At 39.5% G+C, this 26,563-nt stretch overlaps 1 protein-coding gene across 4 annotated transcripts in view; it reads left to right on the forward strand.

Annotated features, from left to right (window-relative positions):
• Positions 1-26,563, forward strand: part of myo6a (myosin VIa) — a 68,515-nt gene that overhangs the window by 26,655 nt on the left and 15,297 nt on the right. For all 4 annotated transcript variants that reach the window (XM_066723399.1, XM_066723407.1, XM_066723415.1 and 1 more), the window contains exons 8-26: positions 76-173; positions 763-927; positions 3,016-3,096; positions 9,564-9,744; positions 10,662-10,806; positions 16,442-16,599; positions 16,752-16,843; positions 18,117-18,189; positions 18,695-18,822; positions 19,370-19,465; positions 19,991-20,161; positions 22,271-22,309; positions 22,604-22,697; positions 23,392-23,522; positions 23,871-23,948; positions 24,353-24,482; positions 24,588-24,678; positions 24,880-25,030; positions 25,852-26,060. In XM_066723399.1, the coding sequence (XP_066579496.1) occupies positions 76-173; positions 763-927; positions 3,016-3,096; positions 9,564-9,744; positions 10,662-10,806; positions 16,442-16,599; positions 16,752-16,843; positions 18,117-18,189; positions 18,695-18,822; positions 19,370-19,465; positions 19,991-20,161; positions 22,271-22,309; positions 22,604-22,697; positions 23,392-23,522; positions 23,871-23,948; positions 24,353-24,482; positions 24,588-24,678; positions 24,880-25,030; positions 25,852-26,060 (2,311 nt within the window). The remainder of the gene's footprint in view (positions 1-75; positions 174-762; positions 928-3,015; positions 3,097-9,563; positions 9,745-10,661; positions 10,807-16,441; positions 16,600-16,751; positions 16,844-18,116; positions 18,190-18,694; positions 18,823-19,369; positions 19,466-19,990; positions 20,162-22,270; positions 22,310-22,603; positions 22,698-23,391; positions 23,523-23,870; positions 23,949-24,352; positions 24,483-24,587; positions 24,679-24,879; positions 25,031-25,851; positions 26,061-26,563) is intronic.

A 26,563-nucleotide genomic window follows, 5' to 3' on the forward strand; every position in this document is an offset into this window, starting at 1 on the left:
AATTTGTAAAGCAGACGAGCACTCATAACCCATGCTGTTCGCTTTTTATATCGTCTGATTTCTTTCCCATTTCAGCGAATCCCTTGTTGGAGGCCTTTGGAAATGCGAAGACTGTTCGAAATAATAACAGCAGCCGTTTTGGCAAATTCGTAGAAATCCACTTCAATGAAAAGGTACTTTTGCTTTTGCATACCAAATGTCATCTCTGTGTACCTGTAATTATGTATAAATGCAGAATATAGTGACACAGAGAGAACAGATAATTAACTTAAAAGGTTGCTGAACAAAGATGACTATTTTCAGGTCATTTTTGAAGTGTAAATTTGACCTGTTATTTGATTTTGTAATGGATGTGTCCACTTTTAGCAAGCACTACCACACTACAAGCTGCCAAATATTCATTTTTGTTGTGTTTTAGCAAATATATCCTGCATTTTACTAATACTTATATGATGCAACACATTATTGAGACATTTCAATTTTACATTGTGATATTGTATCTGTGTGGCCAAAGTCAACACAAAGTGGTTTAGTTTGACTGATAACACACTATCTGCTGGGCTTTTCTCAGACCATGATCAGACGAGCATTAATCTTGCTCCACCCAATTTATGGTCCACCCAATTCAGTTTTTAAAGCTTGCATGTTTTTGTATATAGTTTTGCTATTATTTCGTAGTCAGGTGATTTTTCTGTTGTCTATATGTTCTAGTTAACTTTAAGGCTATCCAGTATGACTCAATACATGCCTCCTTTCCTGCAGAATTCAGTGGTTGGAGGGTTTGTCTCTCACTACCTGCTGGAGAAGTCCAGGATCTGCATGCAAAGTAAAGAAGAGAGAAACTACCACATTTTCTACCGCCTCTGCGCAGGAGCCTCCGAGGACATCAGACAGAAGTTTCACTTGAGCGCCCCAGACAGCTTCAGGGTGAGTTTATCAGCCACCCCTCTCTGGATATGTTTTTGGTTGCAGGAACAACTTCCAACTGAAATAGCAAAGATATTTGCATAGCTTGTGTACCCAGCAAGCACACCATCACAGTTAACTTGACCTTGCGTTTTCCATTTGTTTCATCTATATAAAGCCTGGGAAGGAATGCATTGGGAAAACAATTAAGTATTTCAATATGGGACACATCACATGCAAAATATTTACATATTCAAATGAATGCATCAATGAATAAATAGACCCCATGTGAAATGTGATACTTGCAGATGGGAGACAACATAATCAGTTTAATCTGTTTGTTCACAGTGTCACAACATGGGCACATCTGAGGAGAGATTTATGTCTGTGCTTAGCAGGGCCTGAGCCATACCTCCAGTCTGTGCCTGACCAACATTTCTTGATTCGGTTAATCAGTTTAAGAAGAGAGCATTGCTTTTTTTTAGAAGATTGTTTAAATAATATTCTGCCTAATTGATTTTGCATGAATGCCCATCCCCTCCTCTGTAACTAAAGTGTTTTGCTTAACCTTTTCAGATTTTAAAATACTGGAATTGCATATGTTCTAGTATGTATTTAAGAACTTAAGTACTTAAGAAGGAGCAATATTTTATTTAATAATAATATTAATAAGTATAATTGTGTTCTTCAACCATTGCTATTAACAAAAAAACGAATGGGTAAGTTATATGAACAATGGCCACTAGATGGAGTGTTCTGCCTTTAAATAGGTTTGGCTTTAAATTTAATGTGGGGTTAAAGAAATCCACTGTGGACTTACATAAAAAAATTTCGTAGTGTTTTTTGTATGAATTAAAATATCCATTTTATAGATAATACAGTTTCCTGTGTACTATCTTCAGCTTATTGTTACTTGTGTTTAAGGTCCTGCATTTCATTGTGCTGATATATGAGAAACTCTCGTATCTGACATCAGTGCCATTTGTGCTGATGTGAATTGCGAAAGGGAGCAACATTAAACTAATTGTCTTGACATTTCTCACAGGCATTCATTAAACAAAATCCATATTTCCCAACCTTCAGATTAAAGAGTTCTTCTTCTTGAAAGTATAATACTCGGGGAGCTTTTTGGAATATGCCTTTTCAGGACCTTTTTTGTAAAATACGGTTTGTTATTGCTTAGTCACAATTTGCTCACCTCTGCTAGACCTTTGTGAATATAACCCAATAAAAGCTTGACTTTCGCAGTATTTGTATTCATTTAATGCAGTGTGGAGGAGTGGAAGTGGAAATTGTGTGTGTGTGTGTGTGTGTGCGCTTTGGAGGGAAAAGAGTAAGCTGCCATCTGTTAGAAGATTTGCGGTCTTTCAGTGAACGTTTCCTGTAAAACCATCCAGACTTCCAAGATTTAGGTTCCACCTTTCTAATAAACTGTCTGGCTGACGTCTCCATTATTGTAGACTGACTACACACTGAAGAATGAGTTTCATTAATACACATAACTAGCATCAGGAAAAAAGAAGAAGAAGAAGAAGAAGGATATCTAGGACATTTAGAGGAGAGACGAGTGCCTTAATGATTTGCTCTGTGCCAAGCTAATGGTACTTAAGTGTCACAAAATGTCTGCTTATGCTTTGAGTTGTAGAGAAAGCAAGGAAAATAACATTCTGTGCTTAAAAATAAGAACTAGAGGCAAGAAACCAGCCCCTAATGCAGAAATCTCATGACTTGCACTACTTCATTCATCTGCTCTGTGAAAAGATTTTCTCTTCCTGTTGTTTTGGCACACAAAATGCTCTGTATCAAAGTTTCTGCTGTGATGGTAGGTAAGGTCATTATGTCAGCAGTATGTATAAGCTGTTGTAAGTATTTGTGATATTTATTTTTAAGGTAAGGGAATTTTTTATGTTAATGACGTCTATAACCATTCTCATCTCTGTCCAAGACTTCAAAATACATTTTCCTTTGACATTTCCTTTTTTGTCCTTCTGTGTCTATTATTTAAGAGACCTTTATGGATTTTGCTTTGCCGGATATTACATTTTTTCTTTTATTTATATATATTTTAAATTAAAGTACTGTGTTCCCCCCCTTTTTTTCCCTTCTTAGTATCTGAACCGTGGCTGCACCAGGTACTTTGCTAATAAGGAAACGGACAAACAGATTCTGCAGAATCGCAAGAGCCCCGAGGTACAGTGTATTGGTTCATTCATTATACATTCAGATTTCTAAGCCTTTTGTTCATCAATATTAGGCAGTACATGTCCCAGTTTCAGCTGTAAAAGAGAAGCACCTTAGGGAAGGTTTTAAAAAACAAAGACAAGAAATAATATAACCTGCATTGCATTTTATTTGAGGATTTAATGTCGATTGTGGCCAACACTGGTTATCAGATTATAAGCATATTGATTGATTCATGTTATTCAGGTAGATACAGTATACAGTGGGGGAAAAAAGTATTTGATCCCATGCTGATTTTGTACATTTGCCCACTGACAAAGAAATGATCAGTCTATAATTTTAATGGTAGGTGTATTTTAACAGTGAGAGACAGAATAACAACAACAAAATCCAGAAAAACGCATTTCAAAAAAGTTATACATTGATTTGCATGTTAATGAGGGAAATAAGTATTTGACCCCTTCGACTTAGAACTTGGTGGCAAAACCCTTGTTGGCAATCACAGAGGTCAGACGTTTCTTGTAGTTGGCCACCAGGTTTGCACACATCTCAGGAGGGATTTTGTCCCACTCCTCTTTGCAGATCCTCTCCAAGTCATTAAGGTTTCGAGGCTGACGTTTGGCAACTCGAACCTTCAGCTCCCTCCACAGATTTTCTATGGGATTAAGGTCTGGAGACTGGCTAGGCCACTCCAGGACCTTAATGTGCTTCTTCTTGAGCCACTCCTTTGTTGCCTTGGCTGTGTGTTTTGGGTCATTGTCATGCTGGAATACCCATCCACGACCCATTTTCAATGCCCTGGCTGAGGGAAGGAGGTTCTCACCCAAGATTTGACGGTACATGTTCCCGTCCATCGTCCCTTTGATGCGGTGCACTTGTCCTGTCCCCTTAGCAGAAAAACACCCCCAAAGCATAATGTTTTCACCTCCATGTTTGACGGTGGGGATGGTGTTCTTGGGGTCATTCCTCCTCCTCCAAACACGGCGAGTTGAGTTGATGCCAAAGAGCTCGATTTTGGTCTCATTTGACCACAACACTTTCACCCAGTTCTCCTCTGAATCATTCAGATGTTGGCAAACTTCAGACGGGCCTGTACATGTGCTTTCTTGAGCAGGGGGACCTTGCGGGCGCTGCAGGATTTCAGTCCTTCATGGCGTAGTGTGTTACCAGTTGTTTTCTTGGTGACTATGGTCCCAGCTGCCTTGAGATCATTAACAAGATCCTCCCGTGTAGTTCTGGGCTGATTCCTCACCGTTCTCATGATCATTGAAACTCCACGAGGTGAGATCTTGCATGGAGCCCCAGACCGAGGGAGACGGACAGTTATTTTGTGTTTCTTCCATTTGCGAATAATCGCACCAACTGTTGTCACCTTCTCACCAAGCTGCTTGGCGATGGTCTTGTAGCCCATTCCAGCCTTGTGTAGGTCTACAATCTTGTCCCTGACATCCTTGGACAGCTCTTTGGTCTTGGCCATGGTGGAGAGTTTGGAATCTGATTGATTGATTGCTTCTGTGGACAGGTGTCTTTTATACAGGTAACGAGCTGAGATTAGGAGCGCTCCCTTTAAGAGAATGCTCCTAATCTCAGCTCGTTACCTGTATAAAAGACACCTGGGAGCCAGAAATCTTGCTGATTGATAGGGGATCAAATACTTTTTTCCCTCATTAACATGCAAATCAATGTATAACTTTTTTGAAATGCGTTTTTCTGGATTTTTTTGTTGTTATTCTGTCTCTCACTATTAAAATACACCTACCATTAAAATTATAGACTGATCATTTCTTTGTCAGTGGGCAAACATACAAAATCAGCAGGGGATCAAATACTTTTTTCCCTCACTGTATATACACATCAAATTGTACTAGACCTTTAAAATGAATTGAAATAAGAGCACTACACGTAGTTTTTATTGGGAATTAGAATGATAAATGTCTTTTAATTTTCTTTTAAACCATTCATTTGCTTTTTTTCACCCATTATTAACTCTGAATGACAATTCCTATGTCCAGTGCAGTCTTTACATAGTCCAGGCATTGACTTCTGCAGCGCTGTGATGATATATAGCAGCTGCAAGATAAATGTATTGCTATACATTTTTAAATTGCTGTTGTTCATAAAGATATACCCCTCCACCACCGGGGCACCCTAATGATGAACTAATATCACATTAGCTAAGGCACTGTTGGAATTTGTGGATGGTGCTCATTAGTCCCACTTCAGGACACTCGGATCAAAATGTTTTTGTGATCAGGGCTCCCTCCCTTCTGTCTCTGCACCGGTTTTCTCTGCACCCTTTTAACAGATTTGAAAAGGTTTCAAATGAAAATGTTCAGCTTCCCAAGTTGTATGAAAATGCTTTACAGTACTGACAACCAAAACTCACAGCCAGTATAAAACCGCTGTGTGTTGATCATACAGAAATATCTGGGGGGACTTGATTGGGGTCCAGCTTTTCTGTGTTCTGTGTTATTAATCAAGGTTATACATCTTTTTACACTGCTTCTTCTCTATATAATATCAGGACGACAAGGTGATCACATTTGTTGAATTTGGGTTTTTTGTTTTTTTATTTTCGTAAATTTTTTCACCCCCTCCTTCTGATGTAAATATTGGGATCATTTAATCGCAGTATTTACATCAGTGCTGACTGTTGTGGAGTCTCTGCATGGGTTTCTGTTGCTGTGTGTGGTTTTGATTTGTATTTGTTCCTCCGACACATTCAGGATGTCTATAAAAGTTAGGGCCAGTTTATTTTCCGAATGTCACAGTACATTAATTTATTCTGTACATTCTTGTTTCCACATTCCTGTTCAGTAAACCTGTATGACTGTTCCGCCCCGATCTCGCTTGATTCATGTTAAAGATCTTATGACTTTTTTTTATTTTCTTTGTTTTCCTCAATAAACATCAAATTTGATCGCTTATGTGCCAGCTGTCTTTGAAGATTCAGTGTTCTTGTGTGTTTATTGTCCAGCTCTGTTTTTGGTTAAGTCTGTGTCTTAACTGCCAACCAGACTGACTTCATAACCCTGACATCCAGCACTGAAACTTTGCAGACCGTTACTTACAAAGTCCCCTCCCCCTTATAGTAATAAAGTCCTTGAAATTAAACAGACACTTAGTACTGGCTCTTTCGGGCCAACATAACGTAGTATTTTTGTGGTTTGATCTGGCCAGCGCTCATAACCGTTTTGAAGTGTTCTGGTTGAGACCTGCATTTTGCACATTTTAAATCATCCAAACGCGAGTCTGCAAACTTCAAGAACACAGATGATAAGATCTTTGAATACTGCTGATTGCATTTGCGATGACATTTAAAATTGACCTGTCCATAAGACATTTAATTCCAGATCTGCCGAGATGAGCGGCTGACAGCAGTAAAATATTTTAAAAAGGATGGAAAGCAGCATAAATGGGGAAATTTGAACTATGAAGAAATAAATTAAAATGTGCTGCTTAATACAAATCGCTGATTAGACTAACATTCAAATATATATGATTAAAATATGTATTCAGTTGGTTTTATCACCTTCAGTCATCCACTTTTCTATAGAGAAGAAAAACGTATGTATACCAGTGTTATTGCATTACTGTGTTATGTTTGCTATGACAAGAATGTCATTTTAATTTTATATTTATTTGTACTAAGAAGTTGAATGCCTTGAGGGACCATGTTTTTATGATTGTGTAACAGAAATGGGAATTCATATGAGACTAGCGTTGTCTGTGGCTTTGCATTTTTTTATTTTACCTATAGTCATGTTCTCAAGGATTTTGAAAATATCCCTTACCCCACTGTACGGTATGTTTTTAAAAACGGAGCCCTGTGCTGTTGAAGATATAGGCAGATGATTAAGTTTGCTAACGTAAAAGAGAAAAAAAAAAAACACCATCCTCAACTGTGATTACAGATGGACAAAACCATATGGCATGGTTCCAAATCCATGTTGATTTATTAAGTCTAAATTATATACAGTGAGGGGAAAAAAGTATTTGATCCCCTGCTGATTTTGTACGTTTGCCCACTGACAAAGAAATGATCAGTCTATAATTTTAATGGTAGGTGTATTTTAACAGTGAGAGACAGAATAACAACAAAAAAATCCAGAAAAACGCATTTCAAAAAAGGTATACATTGATTTGCACGTTAATGAGGGAAAAAGTATTTGATCCCCTATCAATCAGCAAGATTTCTGGCTCCCAGGTGTCTTTTATACAGGTAACGAGCTGAGATTAGGAGCACTCTCTTAAAGGGACTGCTCCTAATCTCAGCTCGTTACCTGTATAAAAGACACCTGTCCACAGAAGCAATCAATCAATCAGATTCCAAACTCTCCACCATGGCCAAGACCAAAGAGCTGTCCAAGGATGTCAGGGACAAGATTGTAGACCTACACAAGGCTGGAATGGGCTACAAGACCATCGCCAAGCAGCTTGGTGAGAAGGTGACAACAGTTGGTGCGATTATTCGCAAATGGAAGAAACACAAAATAACTGTCAGTCTCCCTCGGTCTGGGGCTCCATGCAAGATCTCACCTCGTGGAGTTTCAATGATCATGAGAACGGTGAGGAATCAGCCCAGAACTACACGGGAGGATCTTGTTAATGATCTCAAGGCAGCTGGGACCATAGTCACCAAGAAAACAATTGGTAACACACTACGCCGTGAAGGACTGAAATCCTGCAGCGGCCGCAATGTCCCCCTGCTCAAGAAAGCACATGTACAGGCCCGTCTGAAGTTTGCCAATGAACATCTGAATGATTCAGAGGAGAACTGGGTGAAAGTGTTGTGGTCAGATGAGACCAAAATCGAGCTCTTTGGCATCAACTCAACTCGCCGTGTTTGGAGGAGGAGGAATGACCCCAAGAACACCATCCCCACCGTCAAACATGGAGGTGGAAACATTATGCTTTGGGGGTGATTTTCTGCTAAGGGACGATGGACGGGACCATGTACCATCAAATCTTGGGTGAGAACCTCCTTCCCTCAGCCAGGGCATTGAAAATGGGTCGTGGATGGGTATTCCAGCATGACAATGACCCAAAACACACAGCCAAGGCAACAAAGGAGTGGCTCAAGAAGAAGCACATTAAGGTCCTGGAGTGGCCTAGCCAGTCTCCAGACCTTAATCCCATAGAAAATCTGTGAAGGGAGCTGAAGGTTCGAGTTGCCAAACGTCATCCTCGAAACCTTAATGACTTGGAGAGGAGTGGGACAAAATCCCTCCTGAGATGTGTGCAAACCTGGTGGCCAACTACAAGAAACATCTGACCTCTGTGATTGCCAACAAGGGTTTTGCCACCAAGTACTAAGTCGAAGGGGTCAAATACTTATTTCCCTCATTAACATGCAAATCAATGTATAACTTTTTTGAAATGCGTTTTTCTGGATTTTTTTGTTTTTATTCTGTCTCTCACTCTTAAAATACACCTACCATTAAAATTATAGACTGATCATTTCTTTGTCAGTGGGCAAACGTATAAAATCAGCAGGGGATCAAATACTTTTTTCCCTCACTGTAACCTTTTTGTGTATTGTAGCTTATTTGTTTCCCCCCTTTTTTCTTTTTGCCATTAACATTTGCATTAGAGTCCAACATTATGATGCTTTCACTCTTTCGATTCACAGTGTCATAGAACAAATAAAAAGGTCCGCAGGAAGAGTTACTCAGTCAGTACTACACTTCCAATAGTAAGCAGCCACCTGAACAAGACCAGTATAATACATTTTCTACTTGTAGAAGATGCATCAGGCTGCATTAGTCTTTGTTTCCTGAGCTTATAGATTTTTCTGCTATATGGTTTGGGGTTTTATCCCATAGATTTACCTTTTTCATGTCTTCATATATCTTACATATAACATTTATACAACGTTGTATTATTTCCTTTTCATCCATTCTTTTTTTAATGTAAATAAGTACTGCAGTGTGTATACCATTAAGAAACACGGCCCTTATTTTGGAGCATGCATGAATTGTTATATATTTATATTTGTTTCAAAATAAGCCTGATATGAATCAGAATGAAAATGTTTACCAATACAGGCTCTGGTTTTGGCAGCTACATTTGCTTAAAATGTCAGAGTGTAGTGTTGTACTGTGACATTCTACTAAAATGTTATTTTCTGCTCAGAGATGGTTTTCGTCTGGTTAACAGTTTTTCTTACCCAAAACTTCTCAATTACAGAACATATGCTGTCCTTCAAGTAAGGATTTGATTGGGTGAGACAGACTTTTCTGAGCAGAAAATTGTAAGATATAATGAGATATTAGACGACCTAAGCATTGAAGCATGTATCAAGTGTGTGTGTGTGTGTGTGTGTGTGTGTGTGTGTGTGTGTGTGTGTGGATACCTTTCACCATCCAAAGTAGGGGGGTAAAAAATGTAATGTCATGAAGTAACCTGGATTTTGTAGTGTGTGAAAATACGATTGTTTAAAGGGGAGTAAAATTAACTTGAATGTTGTTTAACAGCATTTAAAAGCTGGCTCACTGAAGGACCCCTTGCTGGACGATCAGGGAGACTTCAACAGGATGTGTGGGGCGATGAAGAAGATCGGCCTGGATGACACGGAAAAGCTGGATCTCTTCAGGGTGGTGGCGGGCGTCCTTCACCTGGGCAACATTGACTTTGAGGAGGCAGGAAGCACATCCGGTAAGACCTGGTAGATAAAAAAGGCTTCTTTATGGCTGGGACATGTTTGAAGATGTCGCCATGAAGTTCCCCTGTGCGAAAGCAAATAAGCTGTCCCTTCTTGTCCAAGAGAAGGACCTCTTCCTCACACTCCTTAAACTGACTGGAGATTTTAGTTCCTGTCTCTCTTTAGGTCACATTGTACCTGAATATCTTAGGATTGATTTCATCAGTTTCCTGAAAATTTAATGTCATGGAAACGTTCCAAGTAAACACATTAATTGGCGGATTTTCTGCTGTGAATGTTTCATGTTGAGAGAGCAATCAAGGCCACATTCTTTTAAATGCGTTTGATAAGCTTCTGAAATGAAACCCTGGAAAATGCAAGGCTCAATTTATTTGAAATCTGTAAACACATTTTTTCTTTCAGCTCTCTGGCCGGTCAGGAAGTGTTCATTTATCAATCAGTTGCCATGTACAGCAACAGCTGCTTGTCTTTCTAGCGCAGAGAGTTTTAATCCACCTCCGTATTCTTACCACTTAGGAAAGACAGATGTTTTCGTACGATACGCATCAATTCTTCAGAGCATCTCTAGAATCCAGTTCTGCTAATTAGCAATGTATGTGTGGTGAACATCACAATTTAATGTAGGGAAGAGACAATGTAAGGAAAACAACAAATATGAAACAAGTACTTCCTTTCACTTTACAGCAATATTGTGTTTTTTTTTAATTTAAGGCTTATTGTTATAAAACCGCAAATAACATCAATATCAAAGAAAATAAGTTAGACCAATTTATGGCTAAACAAAGATATGGGCCTTCCTTCCAAACTGGACCCATCAACTCCAATATGCAGTTTGTGATGATGGTGATGTCACACTGTGTGTCTGCGTGCTTGCGCTGGTGTTAAACTGTCCTGTGTGTTTGTTGCTCAGGGGGCTGCACCCTGAAGAACCAGTCCAGCCAGACCCTGGAGTATTGTGCCAAGCTGCTTGGCCTGGACGAAGATGATTTGAGGGTCAGTCTCACCACCAGAGTCATGCTGACGACAGCAGGGGGCGCCAAAGGAACAGTAATCAAGTAAGACACCTCGCAGTCTTGTTAACTGGCAGACAGGGAGCAAAAGTGGTGGTGTGTTGTCCTTTTCTCCTGCATTTATTCATGAAAACAAGACAAGCCGCCCACAGCCCATGGCACGAACACTGGCAGCTGCAGCAAAGCCTGTTCAATTACATTAGTATTTTTCTGTAGCGTGTACACATTGTTCTTTAGTTCTCTTGTCCAAATCAGTCCCCATACTCCACCTTTCAAAAGTAAATAAATACTGTTCAAAATATCAACTTATATTTTAGTTTTGATTATGCATAGGTATGCAGATGATGATAAATCCTAGTCAATCTGTAAAAACTTTAAGCCTTAACACCCGTGTTACACAAATTGATCCCCTTCTGTCTCCCGGCCAGTTAAATTGGCAATTTTTTCCACTGGTTAAGCCTTTTCATAGGAGTGGCCTACCAACGCGAAAACATGGACACATGAAATAGCCATAGAAACTGACGTGCTGTACAGTGAAGTATTACACTCTCTTTAAGAGTCCACAAATAGTTACACTACATTATATTTCTCTGATAATAAAGCAATAGCTTTGATCCTAGCCCTGCATGCATTTGAAGATTGTATTAGCATCAAATTTATATAAATGTAAAATAAAATGAAAACGAAAACATCTATGAAAGTCCTCATTTGTGAGAAGGTTAATACTCCCTGCCTCCATCACTTAAGTGTGTGTTAAGCTCTTCATTTCTTCATTATGGGATTTAAAAATAAAATATTGCAAGAGACATTCTATCAGTTTAACTTCATATTGATGGTGGTTGTTGTTTATAATTATATTCAGCTGGGGGAAAAGAAGTATATCATAAAATTGTTTTAATAATCAAGTCAAATTTAATCACAAAAACGTACTGATTTGAATCAAAAAGACAATTTGTAGCAAACAGTAAGCGCTTTACCAGTCCGTAGAGTCTCATAATTTTATTATCCGTTCAGTAGCAGGGTTCTAATTATTCGGTTATAGATGGATGAATGACTTACATCTAAAATGTCATGAAATCGCCTTTTATAAAGTGAAATGTTATCAAATTCAGTGAAAGTCATTATGTAGTTCTTATTGTACAGTGTTGCAGTGTTTTAGATTATATTGTCATTTTGCTTCAATGAGGTGACTAGAAGTAAGATGTTGGGGGAAATTAGATGCATTGGAGAGGCGTATTTGCATACTGGTCTGGAAACCAGATTTATCCCGTCTCTCGCGAGTCACAGCCGCTGAATAAACACTGTTTGTCATGAGCATATTTATATATGATTAATAGTGACAATTGAAAGTGGCTAAGTGACTTAAAAGGGCAGGCTGGGATTTCAATTCATCTGTTCCATCTAAGTCATCTATTTTTACAGATTGCATAAGAAGGAAAGCCTCTGTTAAATTTAGTACGTTTAACAATCGCTTTAGATATTTATACGTGAGTGCAAAGCTTTAAGTCATTCACCGGCGAGTAAATTTTACCGAAGAAAACCCCGGTGAGAGTAATTACTAGTGTTTTTTTGTGTTTTTCATAACGACATAGCAGTATTTAAGAACGGAAACTGTCAACATGAAAGTGTTCTGGGAAATTTTAATTACATGAAGAAGATACATCGTGCTCTGTAGATTGTGCTTCATTTTGCATACCCTATATTGCCATACACCTTTATCAGTGTATACAGTGAGGGGAAAAAAAAGTATTTGATTCCCTGCTGATTTTGTACGTTTGCACACTGACAAAGAAATGATCAGTCTATAATTTTAATGGTAGGTGTATTTTAACAGTGAGAGACAGAATAACAACAAAAAAATCCAGAAAAACGCATTTCAAAAAAGTTATAAATTGATTTGCATGTTAATGAGGGAAATAAGTATTTGACCCCTTCGACTTAGTACTTGGTGGCAAAACCCTTGTTGGCAATCACAGAGGTCAGACGTTTCTTGTAGTTGGCCACCAGGTTTGCACACATCTCAGGAGGGATTTTGTCCCACTCCTCTTTGCAGATCCTGTCCAAGTCATTAAGGTTTCGAGGCTGACGTTTGGCAACTCAAACCTTCAGCTCCCTCCACAGATTTTCTATGGGATTAAGGTCTGGAGACTGGCTAGGCCACTCCAGGACCTTAATGTGCTTCTTCTTGAGCCACTCCTTTGTTGCCTTGGCTGTGTGTTTTGGGTCATTGTCATGCTGGAATACCATCCACGACCCATTTTCAATGGGAGGGAAGGAGGTTCTCACCCAAGATTTGATGGTACATGGCCCCGTCCATCGTCCCTTTGATGCGGTGCAGTTGTCCTGTCCCCTTAGCAGAAAAACACCCCCAAAGCATAATGTTTCCACCTCCATGTTTGACGGTGGGGATGGTGTTCTTGGGGTCATTCCTCCTCCTCCAAACACGGCGAGTTGAGTTGATGCCAAAGAGCTCGATTTTGGTCTCATCTGACCACAACATTTTCACCCAGTTCTCCTCTGAATCATTCAGGTGTTCATTGGCAAACTTCAGATGGGCCTGTACATGTGCTTTCTTGAGCAGGGGGACCTTGCGGGCGCTGCAGGATTTCAGTCCTTCACGGCGTAGTATGTTACCAATTGTTTTCTTGGTGACTATGGTCCCAGCTGCCTTGAGATCATTAACAAGATCCTCCCGTGTAGTTCTGGGCTGATTCCTCACCGTTCTCATGATCATTGAAACTCCACGAGGTGAGATCTTGCATGGAGCCCCAGACCGAGGGAGACTGACAGTTATTTTGTGTTTCTTCCATTTGCGAATAATCGCACCAACTGTTGTCACCTTCTCACCAAGCTGCTTGGCGATGGTCTTGTAGCCCATTCCAGCCTTGTGTAGGTCTACAATCTTGTCCCTGACATCCTTGGACAGCTCTTTGGTCTTGGCCATGGTGGAGAGTTTGGAATATGATTGATTGATTGCTTCTGTGGACAGGTGTCTTTTATACAGGTAACGAGCTGAGATTAGGAGCACTCCCTTTAAGAGAGTGCTCCTAATCTCAGCTCGTTACCTGTATAAAAGACACCTGGGAGCCAGAAATCTTGCTGATTGATAGGGGATCGAATACTTTTTTCCCTCATTAACGTGCAAATCAATGTATAACTTTTTTGAAATGTGTTTTTCTGGATTTTTTTGTGGTTATTCTGTCTCTCACTGTTAAAATACACCTACCATTAAAATTATAGACTGATCATTTCTTTGTCAGTGGGCAAACGTACAAAATCAGCAGGGGATCAAATACTTTTTTCCCTCACTGTATATGAGAAATCATAAGCTTGATAAATGTGCTTATTTGCTTAAAAGAGGGAGACTAATTGACACACTTTATGCTGCTTTAACACTTAAACTGGACCGCGATAAGATGAGCACAAGGTCAGATGTAACATGTTAAACTGAGTACAAGTATCTGAAATGTCAATAAATCATTATACTGTATTTTTAAATGCTAATAGTTAAATGCTCCAACTTACTTTTATGAATAAGATGTGGTATCTGGTCACTTTTATACGTAATTTTTAATTGAACTAAAATGCATGCCATAGAACTTGGCAAGTGGCAACAGATTTAGGCATTGTAATTAATTTCTGTCAAATTCATGATGGTAGGAAGGATTCTTTGAAAAGGCAATCTGACGAGGTATGCTAGGCCCCTCGATACAACGAATCGAGAGGACTGCATTCATTTCTGTGCACTGCATCGTCAAACGCATATTTATGCCTTGAAGAAGGTTCAAAGAGAGGACGCTCGCCTTATCCCCACACTTCTGAGGCGAGATTGAAAGCACTGCGTCTTTTACCCTGACTTGAGTGAGGTCTTCCATTCTTTGAAAGACATAAACAAAGTGTATTGTACCATTTACTTCAAGCTTAGTCCATCCAGCAGAACAGAAACTGCAGCTTAGCTTCAGAACTGATGGAAAGAAACCTGCATCTTTCCACCAAACTGCTAAATGTGGAAGAATTTAATGACCTGTGTTGTGGAATACAGAGCACTGGGGTATGAGACTCTGGGTATCTTGTTACTTTTGTTGTTTTTCTTAAATGCAAGAACGATATTCTCCTAATGATTTACAGCCCACTCATGTTTGAAGGCCTCGTCATATTTTAATGTCATAAATGTGTTATTATTTTGTGTTAAACAATGTATAATGGAGGTCGTATAATAGCATACCCTCTGCGCTATTGGAATAGCTTTTGCAGATACTTGTTCGTGAAATGTTGGCCCCTCTAGTCTCCAAAATGTTGGCCTCTCTAATCTTCAACACTCTGGTACCATTTATAGCTGCCTGGAAAGGGACAGAAGACAGATTTTAATTAAAGTAAAAAAATAAATAATAATAAGTGCTTCATCCAGCCAGAGGTTTTTGCTCTTGTGTACATATTGTAAAATATTATGATTTTTCTTGCTATGTCTGGAGAAGAGTGCCTTTACTGCAGAGTGCTTTCCAATTATCTTTGCTCTGTAACTCGAATGCTACGGAGTAGCTTGGAAATATTTGTACTCTCTTGAAATCTAAAAGCAGACCTAATAGTGCATTTAAGATTATAAAGACCTAAAAGTAACACACTTTCAATAGTAAAAAACAAAGTGATATAACTGACTAGATGACAGAAAAGGAAAGGACACTAATTCTTAAGGTGGATATATTCATTTAAATTTGCTTTCATGAATGGAGCCTTTAAAGCATGTATATAAAGGACAGCCCACAGAGACCAGCATTTTAATCATCCCTGCCTCTGACATCTTTATGACTTTCATTATCGTTATTAGGTGGTTAGGGCCTAATCTGAGTGTGTGTCCCTTGAAAAGTGTAAAACATTCAAATTTTTTCTGTAAAAAGACTTGATGATGGGAGCACAGCCTGTTGTGTTAAAGCTATGCAACATCCCATTTCATGGAGAAGATTGCATGCAGTTTTGGAAGCAATTTGAAACTGGTCCTAAATGAAGGCAGTCAGAACAAATATTGTGTTTTGTTCAGTCTTTCTTTGGAATTGAAAAAATAGGAAATTCTGGAAGTGAAACATTTTCTTCTGTTGTATTATAATTTTGCCAAAGTATAGAATGATCCGGAGATTTATTCTGAGCTTGCCTGCTGTGGGATATTGTGCAACAGACTTTTCTTTACTCCGATAAGCAGTGAATGGCTTTTGGCCCGTCAACACAGCCCAGAGGCAAGATCTTGATCCACAGACCGACCTCGCCGAATAAGTGACTTCCAGCACATCACACATTTCTCTGAGAGGAATGATTTGCTGTTTGGGGCTGAGATTTACTGGATTTTATCAAACTGCGGTCTTGCTGTATATGTAATCCATGATTAAAATAGCCCCGCTTGGCATATTGTGATGTGTGGCTCCTGTCTTTACCAGCACTGCATTTCTGCAACCTGCTTCCCATAAATAGTTGTTGGTTTCCATAATGACACCCACGTCATTGCAATACTAAATAGTAAGCTAGTCTGAAGTAGGTGAACAGTATTCCCATTTTTTGGTTGAAGTCCTAGATGCCTCTCGGTTCAACATTTTGCTTCATCATTTTGTTTAGTTTGAGAGGATTTGCTTGGTATCCCTAATCCAAATCCCCATTAAATTTGAACACAATACCTGTCACTCTACCCTCACAGGGTTCCTCTGAAGGTAGAGCAAGCGAACAACGCCCGGGATGCCATGGCGAAGGCGGTCTACAGCCGCCTGTTTGATCACGTGGTGAAGAGGGTCAACCAGTGCTTCCCCTTCGAATCCTCCTCCTTCTTCATCGGCGTACTAGACATCGCCGGATTTGGTCAGTGGGTTATGCACCATTGCCGCCTCGAGCCCATTCATATTCTCTACCCTGAAGCGCCTCATAAATAATGTTGTGAAGCAAAATGAACCCCTTTCTCTGATGTGTGTGTGTATATATAGACTTTTTTTTTCTCCACTACTTTTCTCCAGAATATTTTGAGCACAACAGCTTCGAGCAGTTCTGCATTAACTACTGTAATGAAAAGCTTCAGCAGTTCTTCAACGAGCGCATCCTGAAAGAGGTATGAAGTCCTGTGACGCATTTACATGTCGGTTATCGCTCAAGGCCTTTCAGCAGAAGCAAATATCTGGCAGGCAAATTAATAGTACATGTAAATATTGGAGTTCTGCCATTGTGCAATGCAGAATTGAGTCTGAACAATTGTAATCTGTTCTCAATTCATAGATACACAGCATCTCGTTATCCTATTACAATACCCTATGACTGTCTATTGGTTGGTTATATTACCTCATCAAGATGGAGAATTACTAATAACATACAGGTCTTCCACTTTTATAGTTCATGGTTGATGCTCTAGAAATGTCGATCGTTTTACACTTAAACACAAACTTAAATGGTAAGAATATTAAGGGAACATCGGTGAATAATTAAAAATGCCCTTCAGAAAGAAGTGGAGAAAGACCACAGTTCATCAAAAATAAGATTTGAAAAACAAGATTCCTGGCCTTAAATCATTGTGCCGGAACTTAGCTACGCACCGTATTCCAACCGCATTGGGAACAGAAATGTTATTAATGAACCTGTCAAAGTATATCCCAGCCCCTGCCATTCCTGAGCAAAAGCCTCTTCAATCACTTTGGTATTTGAACAGACCTGTTTACTTTCTTTTAAAGCTTATTATGGTTTTAGCAACCATTGTGATGGATTTGTTTAATTTCTTTTGCCATTGCTCATGATGCTCCTATAAATTGTTTATATATCACTAAATCAGTTGCCGTTATTTGCATAGTTTAATTTTCAAAGCAAATGCATAATTTTTCATTATTTCACAAAATGCACAGAATTTCAGGCAGAACTCGGGAGTACAAATCACTGCTAGTGTTGTCTGGTTGTTGTCTTGATACATTTTGATGCGTTTTCTGTGAAGTTAAATGGTAAAACCTATATTCAAAGTTATTCTATAGATGCAATTATTTTTTTGTTTAGTAGGATTTGTTTACTGCTATGCCAAAAACTATATACAAGAGCTGTCATTTTGGAGCAGCAGAATTTAGCCTGCATTCAAATTGTTATAATAGTGGGAATAATGTGTTTACCTCGCTCTAGCACTGTCATCATGTTCTGCTTCTGTTAAAGTGGTGCCTGCTCCTGGTTATCATCTTCTGATCTGGTGTATAAATGTTTACTAACAGGCATCTGACGAGGGCCCGGTCTTTGTTAAAATTCTGTGTCTGTAAGTGATCGTGCCCTTTTGATTAATACAGGAATGTGCTGCGTGTCGGTCTACCACCTTTGATTCAGGTCTCTAACGGGAGTATGTTCTTCTCTTCCAGGAGCAAGAGCTGTATCAGAAAGAGGGCCTAGGGGTGAATGAAGTTCATTACGTTGATAACCAGGACTGCATAGGTGTGTGTCCAGTTCACTGCTCCGGCAAATGTACTCCTGCCACACACACGCCCCCTCCATTTTCTGGTTACATCCAGAAAATCATAAAACCATTCATAAAACACAAAAATCTGATTTTGGTCACTGTTTCAGTCTCTGAAGAATAGGGGTTGCATCAGTCATATCTGATCAACAATACCGCCTGTTGATGTGAAAGATCAAAACAGTATCATCCCTACCAAAGCTCAAATATTTAATATAATAGAATATATCCTCCACACCCAGAAACTGCATTAATCTCAGCACAACCCACTCCCCCACACACCCCATATTTACTTCTTAATATAGAGCTCTTTAGGTGGAATATGCTGCATTGACATACAAATGACGTGGTTATTTTCTGTCGAATTAAAATGTAAAAGATTCCAGCATCCCAATGAGAATAGGACTTATTGAATCGGTTCTGTTAACACCCTGTTTGTCTCTCCGTTTATAACGTGTGTGTTTCTCTGCTTCTCATCTCCAGATCTGGTTGAAGCCAAGCTGGTGGGAGTTCTGGACATTCTGGATGAAGAAAACCGTCTACCTCAGCCCAGCGACCAGCACTTCACAGAGACGGTGCACAAGAAGCACAAGGACCACTTCAGACTCACAGTGAGATCGATTTGAATCCTCCTTCGTGGTTTATACAGCTGATCATAGTCTTGATAGCTGCCAAAAAACCAAAATTACCATTTAGTTATGTACTATATATCATGAAGAGCCTGTTGATTTCATTTTTGCGTCCTGTTGTAGTTGAGGAGAACAGGTAGCGGCTGAAACCAACACAGCTAACAATCTTTTCGAAGTATGAATAACTGAATATTTATCGAGCAGGGAAAGTAATCAATAGCCCAATATTAGAAATCACATGTGAGAAATGAGCCAATCAGAGAGCAACACTTTCATTATTCTACTTTTACCTTGTGTGTGAATTTGTTTTGGTGCAGGAAATTGTTTGGTTATAGAAAACAATGTAGGTATGTTTCATCCAGTATAGGATGAAACCATTTTTATGTGGAGGTTGAATGTTATCTTTAACCAAAATTTAATTAAAATTAAAATTGCTGCGAAGTTATTTGTGCGTTTACGCAATTTATAATATATTAATTTAAGCAGATTTCTTGTAAACAAATGTGTGTTTCCTGTCACTGTTCTTCAGGTTCCAAGGAAGTCTAAGCTTGCCGTTCACCGCAACGTGAGGGATGACGAGGGCTTCATCATCAGGCACTTTGCTGGAGCTGTGTGCTATGAAACAGTAGGGCACCCTTTACTGCAATTCGCTTTTCACACCTGCGCATAATCTAATGCTGGCTTCATTCATCTATCCGTTCTTTTCCGTCTTTTTAAAATATATGGGTAAACGTTTCCTGTGTAATACGATCAATAAGGAAAACACGATGCGTACACAGTATTAACATCAAATGCAAAAGCAATTTAGCAGAGAAATATCTGCGTTGTATGCCCCAGTATCCAGTGTAGTTTTGAATGGACTTGGGAAGAGTCCATCTGTTATGTGCAGGTTATTGAATTTTCTACTTAAAAGGAGATTGGACTGTGTCCTTGAGAAGGGATGTCAAAGCCACATAGCATAACTTACCAGTTCTCTCCACATTTTGATAACAAGTGTTAACACACTGTGCTCTCTATGCGCTCTGCAGGGATTTTAGTTATTTTCAATATTCGTTACTTTCTGCTCCTTTTCTGACGCAAAGAGCCTGATTGCTTTCAAACGTTGTGCTTTGTGTTTATTTTATGTCCTGTTGTGTCACTTCATTTCTAGACCCAGTTTGTGGAGAAGAATAATGACGCCCTGCACATGTCTCTCGAGTCGCTCGTGTGCGAGTCGAAGGATAAATTTGTGCGGGAGCTTTTTGAAAACTCCAATAATACGAAGGACTCCAAGCAAAAGGCTGGGAAACTCAGCTTTATTAGTGTAGGGAACAAGTTTAAGGTGAGATCATTTGTATGAAGAATTAGTTTTAATTCTGAACATTTGTTTTGTTTTTTGTATATGTGAAAATGTCAGTGAAGACTTTTACTTAACCTCTTATTTCCCACATGTTGAATCATTTGTTATTAAAGGTAGATATTAGCGAATTCCTGTACTACAGGTTCAAATATCATGTTGCCGAATGACAAAAGGCACATTTACACTGCATCGTCTGATCCGGATTAAATGCATCGGTAGCATTTGATCCTGGCAATGTGGACGCGTGACCCACTCAAGCCCCAGCATGCACTGCGGCAGAGGATGTTTTAAAATTATCACTTAATGGCTTGTTAATTTATGTTCTGATGCACTTGATCCAGATCAGAAATGGCAGTGTTAAAGTGAAGGTGAAATCTGTATTTGTGCTGGTTTTTACATTGTAGAACATTTGTCTACATTTGATGTTTTAATCATGATGTCATTGACTTTCAGCTGTGATAACTAGAAGGTGTATAATCAGTGTATAATTCCAAAATTCCCTTTTGTTTAGCAAAATGTAATATCTATGCATCTTTTTTCAATGTTGAACATCTGTCCTTCTAAGAACTAGGAGTGGGGGAAAAAAGCATATAATTACAAATCCCAACAAATATTGACAGACTTTTTCTCCCATCATACTGGATTCTGTGTTCCTGCTTCCATGTGCTCTAACGTGTTTCCCTCCTACTGTTTTCCTCTCCTTGTTCTTCATCCACCTCAAATAGCCCTCCTCCTGTCTCTTCTCCTTCCCCTAAGAATTCTGTCTGTTTTTTTTTTTTTTTTTTTTAAATACCTTTCCTGGAAAAATACAGTTCAGGATGACTAGAGAAAAGAGACAGAGAAAGAGAATGAGCAGTAGGGAATTTTTCAGTCAGGATGAAAAGTAAAATCAGCCAGGGAGATCAGGTAACTAGTCTCTGTTGCCGTCCACTGCATCCACTGAAGTGCAGAGAAACACGCTTTTGCATCATCTCAGTTAACCCCTTTCAGCTCTCTTCCTCTGTGTCTGTAAACTGTCCCCTGTGCGTTTCCTTCACCCAGGCTGTAGATCATGGAAGCTGGCTTTCTGCTGGAGATCATGGGTCTTCCTGTAGTCAGGCGTCTTGACAGCCATCTTTGTGGAGTTGATTTTTTTCTTGTAGCCTTGCAGTCTCTCTTTTTTTTTTTTTCTCCTTTAATGCACGATGATAGAAGTATTATTTAGAACTTATGAAAGAATTTGGAAAGTTCAAGTACTTGTAAATTTTAATGAAACCGATTGTTAAAGGTAAACCGATAATATTTTGTCCTTATATTTTTAGTAGGTTTAGCAAAAAGTGTGTTTTATGGTGTGTTTGCCTGTAATTCAGACACCATTTTGATTTTAATGTTTTGTTTTGATTTCTATTGTGTGTAGCAGTTGTAGAAAGGCTAATGATTTCTAGATGAATGTAAAGGTTTAGTTAGGCAGATGGATACATTCAAAAGTGGCTTAAACGTAATTGTCCGATATGGCTATCAAACATGTCCATTGTTCAAAGTACAATACTGCTACTATTCCCACTTCAGCAGTGCTGGCATGCTTATTCCTCACATATATGAATTACATGTGATTTACCCCAACAGCTTTTAAAAAAGCTCCTTAGTTTAATTGGATTGCTGCCATGTTGGTTCATTCAGCTGTACTACAATACAAGTCCATTTTTGATGGTGTGGCTGATGTAAGTTGTCACGTACTTCAGACTGTGACATTGTCGGCTCTTAAGCCAAAGATCTGTTGAAGCGAATCATTTGAATACAGCACGTGTTTTGAAGCACAACTGAAAAGGGTTACCTGCCTCGCAGTCACTGCATGGCGATCGCGTCTCTGTCCTTGTCAGTTTTTTGGAGCTCACCAGTTTGCATGGGGCTGATTGTGAAAAATAAATGTCTTTGTTTCTTTTGTGGTCATTGATTTTATTATTCCTTATTATTTCAATATGATGCACAAGCTGCACTCACTTGATATTTTAATCTAAACATGAAAATTGCACAGTTAACCTGCATGTTGTGTGGTAGACCTCCATGTATGACAACTTCTAAACCAGAACATTTTTCTAATTTGCTTTTCAGACGCAGCTCAATATTTTACTTGAAAAGCTTCGCAGTACAGTGAGTATTCAAATTTATGTGTGAGATTTTTCAAAGTAGTACCGTAAACTTGTCCGGGTTTGATTTTTCACACGATATAAATACGTAAAGACACAAATCCTTACTGCTTACAGACACATTTATAATGTGTGCAATTGAGTGTAAGGTTAAATATATATATTTTTTTAGTCTGAGTTGCCTTTTTTCTGACATTTTTTACTTTTCCAGCTATTGAGATCTCCAGATGCAGGTTGTGAAAGTTGCAAATTCTGCATACATTTTTCTTTTATTCATTATTATTGTTTCTTTTAACAGGGATCTAGCTTTATTCGCTGTGTGAAGCCAAATCTGAAGATGGTCAGTCATCAGTTTGAAGGGGCGCAGATCCTGTCCCAGCTGCAGTGCTCAGGTGTGTATGACCTCGGATACGTGGCTTTGTTCGAGATAAAGATCATCAGATTAAAGTATGAATGGATTGCTGCTCCAGTGGTTTTCTAATTATTTGCAAAAGTAGAATATCTGGTGTGCATCTGCAGTCTCAAGTGTAGATCTGACAGACTTCGGAAATCATTGATTAACTCTTGATTTTAGGTGTTCAGTTTGACACTGCTAATGACAATTCAAAGCAGTTCTTCTCGCAGGCCTTTTAGCACATTGGAGAGAGGAGGGAAACCATGAATTGAGTTATTCCCCAGCTTTTCATTTTGTAAACCAGCCAGAAAGATGATCATTCTGATAATATTCTGACGGTATATATATTTGAAACTGTTTGCCCACAATAATAGAGAACATGGACTTCATGAAAGAGCTGTGTTTGTGTATGGTCTTCATCGCTCAAGGACCCGTCCACACAGGAGCTCTGGAGGTGAAAGGGTTTATTGTTTTGCAGATGTTCTTGGCTGCAGTTTGAATGATATGAACTTGACTCAGCTCTGCCCCTGCCTTTGAAAATACTGTGTTAAGCCCCAGAACTAATGTCTTTGGAGAAGCCAAGGCAGTGCAAATGCAAATCAGCTGTTCTTCCGTGGCTTACATTGGTTGGTGAATAAAAAAAAAAAAAAAAAGCTGCTGCTCACATTTGCCCTTGCCTTGCTGTCCCGCAGGAATGGTGTCCGTGCTGGACCTCATGCAAGGGGGATTCCCCTCCCGAGCTGCCTTCCACGAGCTTTACAACATGTACAAGAAGTACATGCCACCCAAGCTCACACGGCTCGACCCCCGACTGTTCTGCAAGGTCAGACCCCAGACTGGTCCTTTGTCAGGAAAAGATCAGCAGCATCAAATTCAAACTTAAAAAATCCTCTTATGCACACATACATACGTACTTTTTTAAACTCCAAATAAACTCCAGCTGTTTTTCTAAAAGTCTGTTAAGTGGGGGGGGGACGTTCATATTTATTTCTTGTGTTTGTTTATTTATTTTATACCCATGTTGTCTCTTAGTCCTACCACTTAATGTTTATAATCAGTCAATGGGATGCAAGAGCTGTGAAGCCAAAAGTTTTGACTATTCCCCCGTGTTTGAATGAGACATTCCATTATCATTCTTGAATCCATAATTCTTTTGTTTTTGCATCTACAGGCTTTATTTAAGGCTCTCGGATTAAATGAAAATGACTACAAGTTTGGCTTAACAAGGGTGTTCTTCAGACCTGGAAAGGTAATAATGACAAAATGCATGTATTGTGCTCTATCACTTTCTCTCTTGTCAAAGCAGTGGCATCAAAAGGATCGCATTAGTAGTCCAGCTAAGAAATTAAAGATTAGAATCAGGTTAGCCTTGTCTGTAAGTTCCAGCAGCTTGATGTGGCCGGATTGCTGGTGGCATTGCTGTGTGTAGAGCCAGCCAGTCCATCCCATAACTGCTGTAAAAGAAACTACTCATAACTGCCCAGGTGCTGTAGGAACATGCAAGTCAGTCTGTCCTCCAGCAGGCACTGGAGCCAGATCTTTCCATTGCAGTTAACGGTATGGGAACCACAGGACTGAGCCCCACCTTTGTCTTGATCATCTTCAGTACTTTGTTTGACATTAAAGAGGTTCCTGACTAGTTCTCTCTCTCAGTTTGCAGAGTTCGATCAAATCATGAAATCTGACCCTGATCACCTGGCCGAACTGGTGAAACGTGTCAATAAGTGGCTCATTCACAGTCGCTGGAAGAAAGTGCAGTGGTGCGCGTTGTCTGTTATCAAACGTAGGTGTTTTTGTTTCTTGTCCAGAGACGCTGTGCTGTGGAATTGCACTGTTCCTCGGCTTCATAAATTCACCCCTAACAATCTCTTTCCAAATTCACCTGCAGTGAAGAACAAGATGAAATACCGAGCGACGGCCTGCATTAAGATGCAGAAGACTGTCCGTATGTGGTTATGTAGGAAAAAGCACAAACCACGGTGAGTGCCCGCTTGACTCGGATCATTTCACATGCACTTCGTTCAGGCTTGGGTAACAAGCCATGTATTTATTATTGCTCAACAGCTGTGTAAAAGTGTCCTTGCTTTATTTTCTCCTTAGCGTTGTGATAAATAAAAGATGCAACAGCTTTTTAAAACTGTCGTTCTGTATTCAATGTGCTGTGCTGGTTTGTCTGGTAGCATTGATGGCCTGGTTAAGGTGCAGACTCTGAAGAAGAGGATGGATAAGTTCAACGAAGTGGTGAGCGGGCTGAAGGAAGGGAAGCAAGAGATGAGCAAGCAGATCAATGAACTGGACACCTCCATTAATGCTATGGTGGCTAAGATCAAGGTATGTTAACTATGTGTCTTTAAAACCTGAGATTGGGGCCTTGCTTCTGGCAGTCCTGGCACTGCTGAACTCTGCGTTACCTCAGCTTTCTATTCTGGTCTTTTTTCTCTCTCATAGCCTTTACCCAGTGTGACTTACAGTTGACACAATATATGCACACACAATATACATTATAACTCCTAATTGAATTAAATTTACTAAAAATGTGTTTAGTTTGTTCTCTCTCAAAATGTTAGGGTTTGGTTTTCTCCGAATACATTATTTCTTCTGGTCTTCTCTGTATGCAACTTCATTGTCATAACACTAGCTGCTATTTCTCGGTGCAATAATTGGCACCTCGTCTGAGCTTACCTCCATGGATGTATCCTGCTGAATAATGCATCGAGCTTTGCAAAAGTCATAATTTGGTGATCTTTCAAAATGCCTTTGGGTTCTTTATTTTCTGCATTTATCTGAAAGATTAAGAATAATGATCCCATCAAAGATTGTGAAAAGCTCCAATGCCTCCTGAGAGATGGAACCAAAGAAACTTGTTTCAAGCGCCAAGTCTGGCAAACGATCCACTTTGCATTTAGAGCATGTTGTGAAGTTCCCTGCAAAGAATAACCACTTCTGAGAAATGAAGATAAGTTTGGACACTGAACATAGTTTTAATGCAGAACTAAGTTATTAAACAGTAAAGTAATCTTAGACTGCCCTTGCTTATCAACAGTTTTCTCTCCTGAAGGGTTTTGCACTGTTGCAGTGTCAAACCCACTCACTCACCTAGCAGTAGTGGCTGTGGTGTTTTCTGTCATGTAAGCGCCATGTTGTCCCCCCAGTCCACAGTGATGACTCGGCAGGAGATCGACAAGGAGTACCAGGGGCTGGTGAAGCGCTCTGAGCAGCTGCTGACGGCCATGCAGAAGAGGAAGCAGGAGGAGGAAGAGAGGGAGCGATTGCGGCGCATCGAGGAGGAGATGGAGCGAGAGAAGAAGCGCCGCGAGGAGGAGGACAGGCGACGCAAACAGGAAGAGGACGACCGCCGACTGTAAGTGTGAAGCCGCTGCCCGGGGGCACGTTGAGCACATACACTTATGTTTTTCCAAAGGTACCACGTCACGGGAGATCATTTCTCAGTGGTTAGAGATGACACTGCTAGGAAAACACAGGAGGTTGCATTACATTATAATAATAATAAATCTTGCAGTGCATTTAAATACATTGAGATGCTCCTTAATTGTGATTTAGTTATTATTATTTATTTATTTCCCCCCCACAATTGACAAGGAATGGTGAATAAACCTATAGTTATTTGCCGAACTTCAGATTGTAGTACAAAATTAGCTGAACTTTTTCCAGATAGTCCACTATGAGACTTACTTATTACTTTTCCCCCTTTTTTACTTAATATATTCACTTAAATTTAATTTAATTGGTTTTACAAACCATTGTGGTCTCTTGCCAGGTATTTAGCTTTTGAAAAAAACATGGTTGTGAACTTGTTTAAAAGAGTTCACCTCCCTGACAAGTCACTTACCTAACTGGACATAA

This window comes from Amia ocellicauda, chromosome 1 (genome assembly GCF_036373705.1).
Source record: "Amia ocellicauda isolate fAmiCal2 chromosome 1, fAmiCal2.hap1, whole genome shotgun sequence".
Classification (NCBI taxonomy): domain Eukaryota; kingdom Metazoa; phylum Chordata; class Actinopteri; order Amiiformes; family Amiidae; genus Amia; species Amia ocellicauda.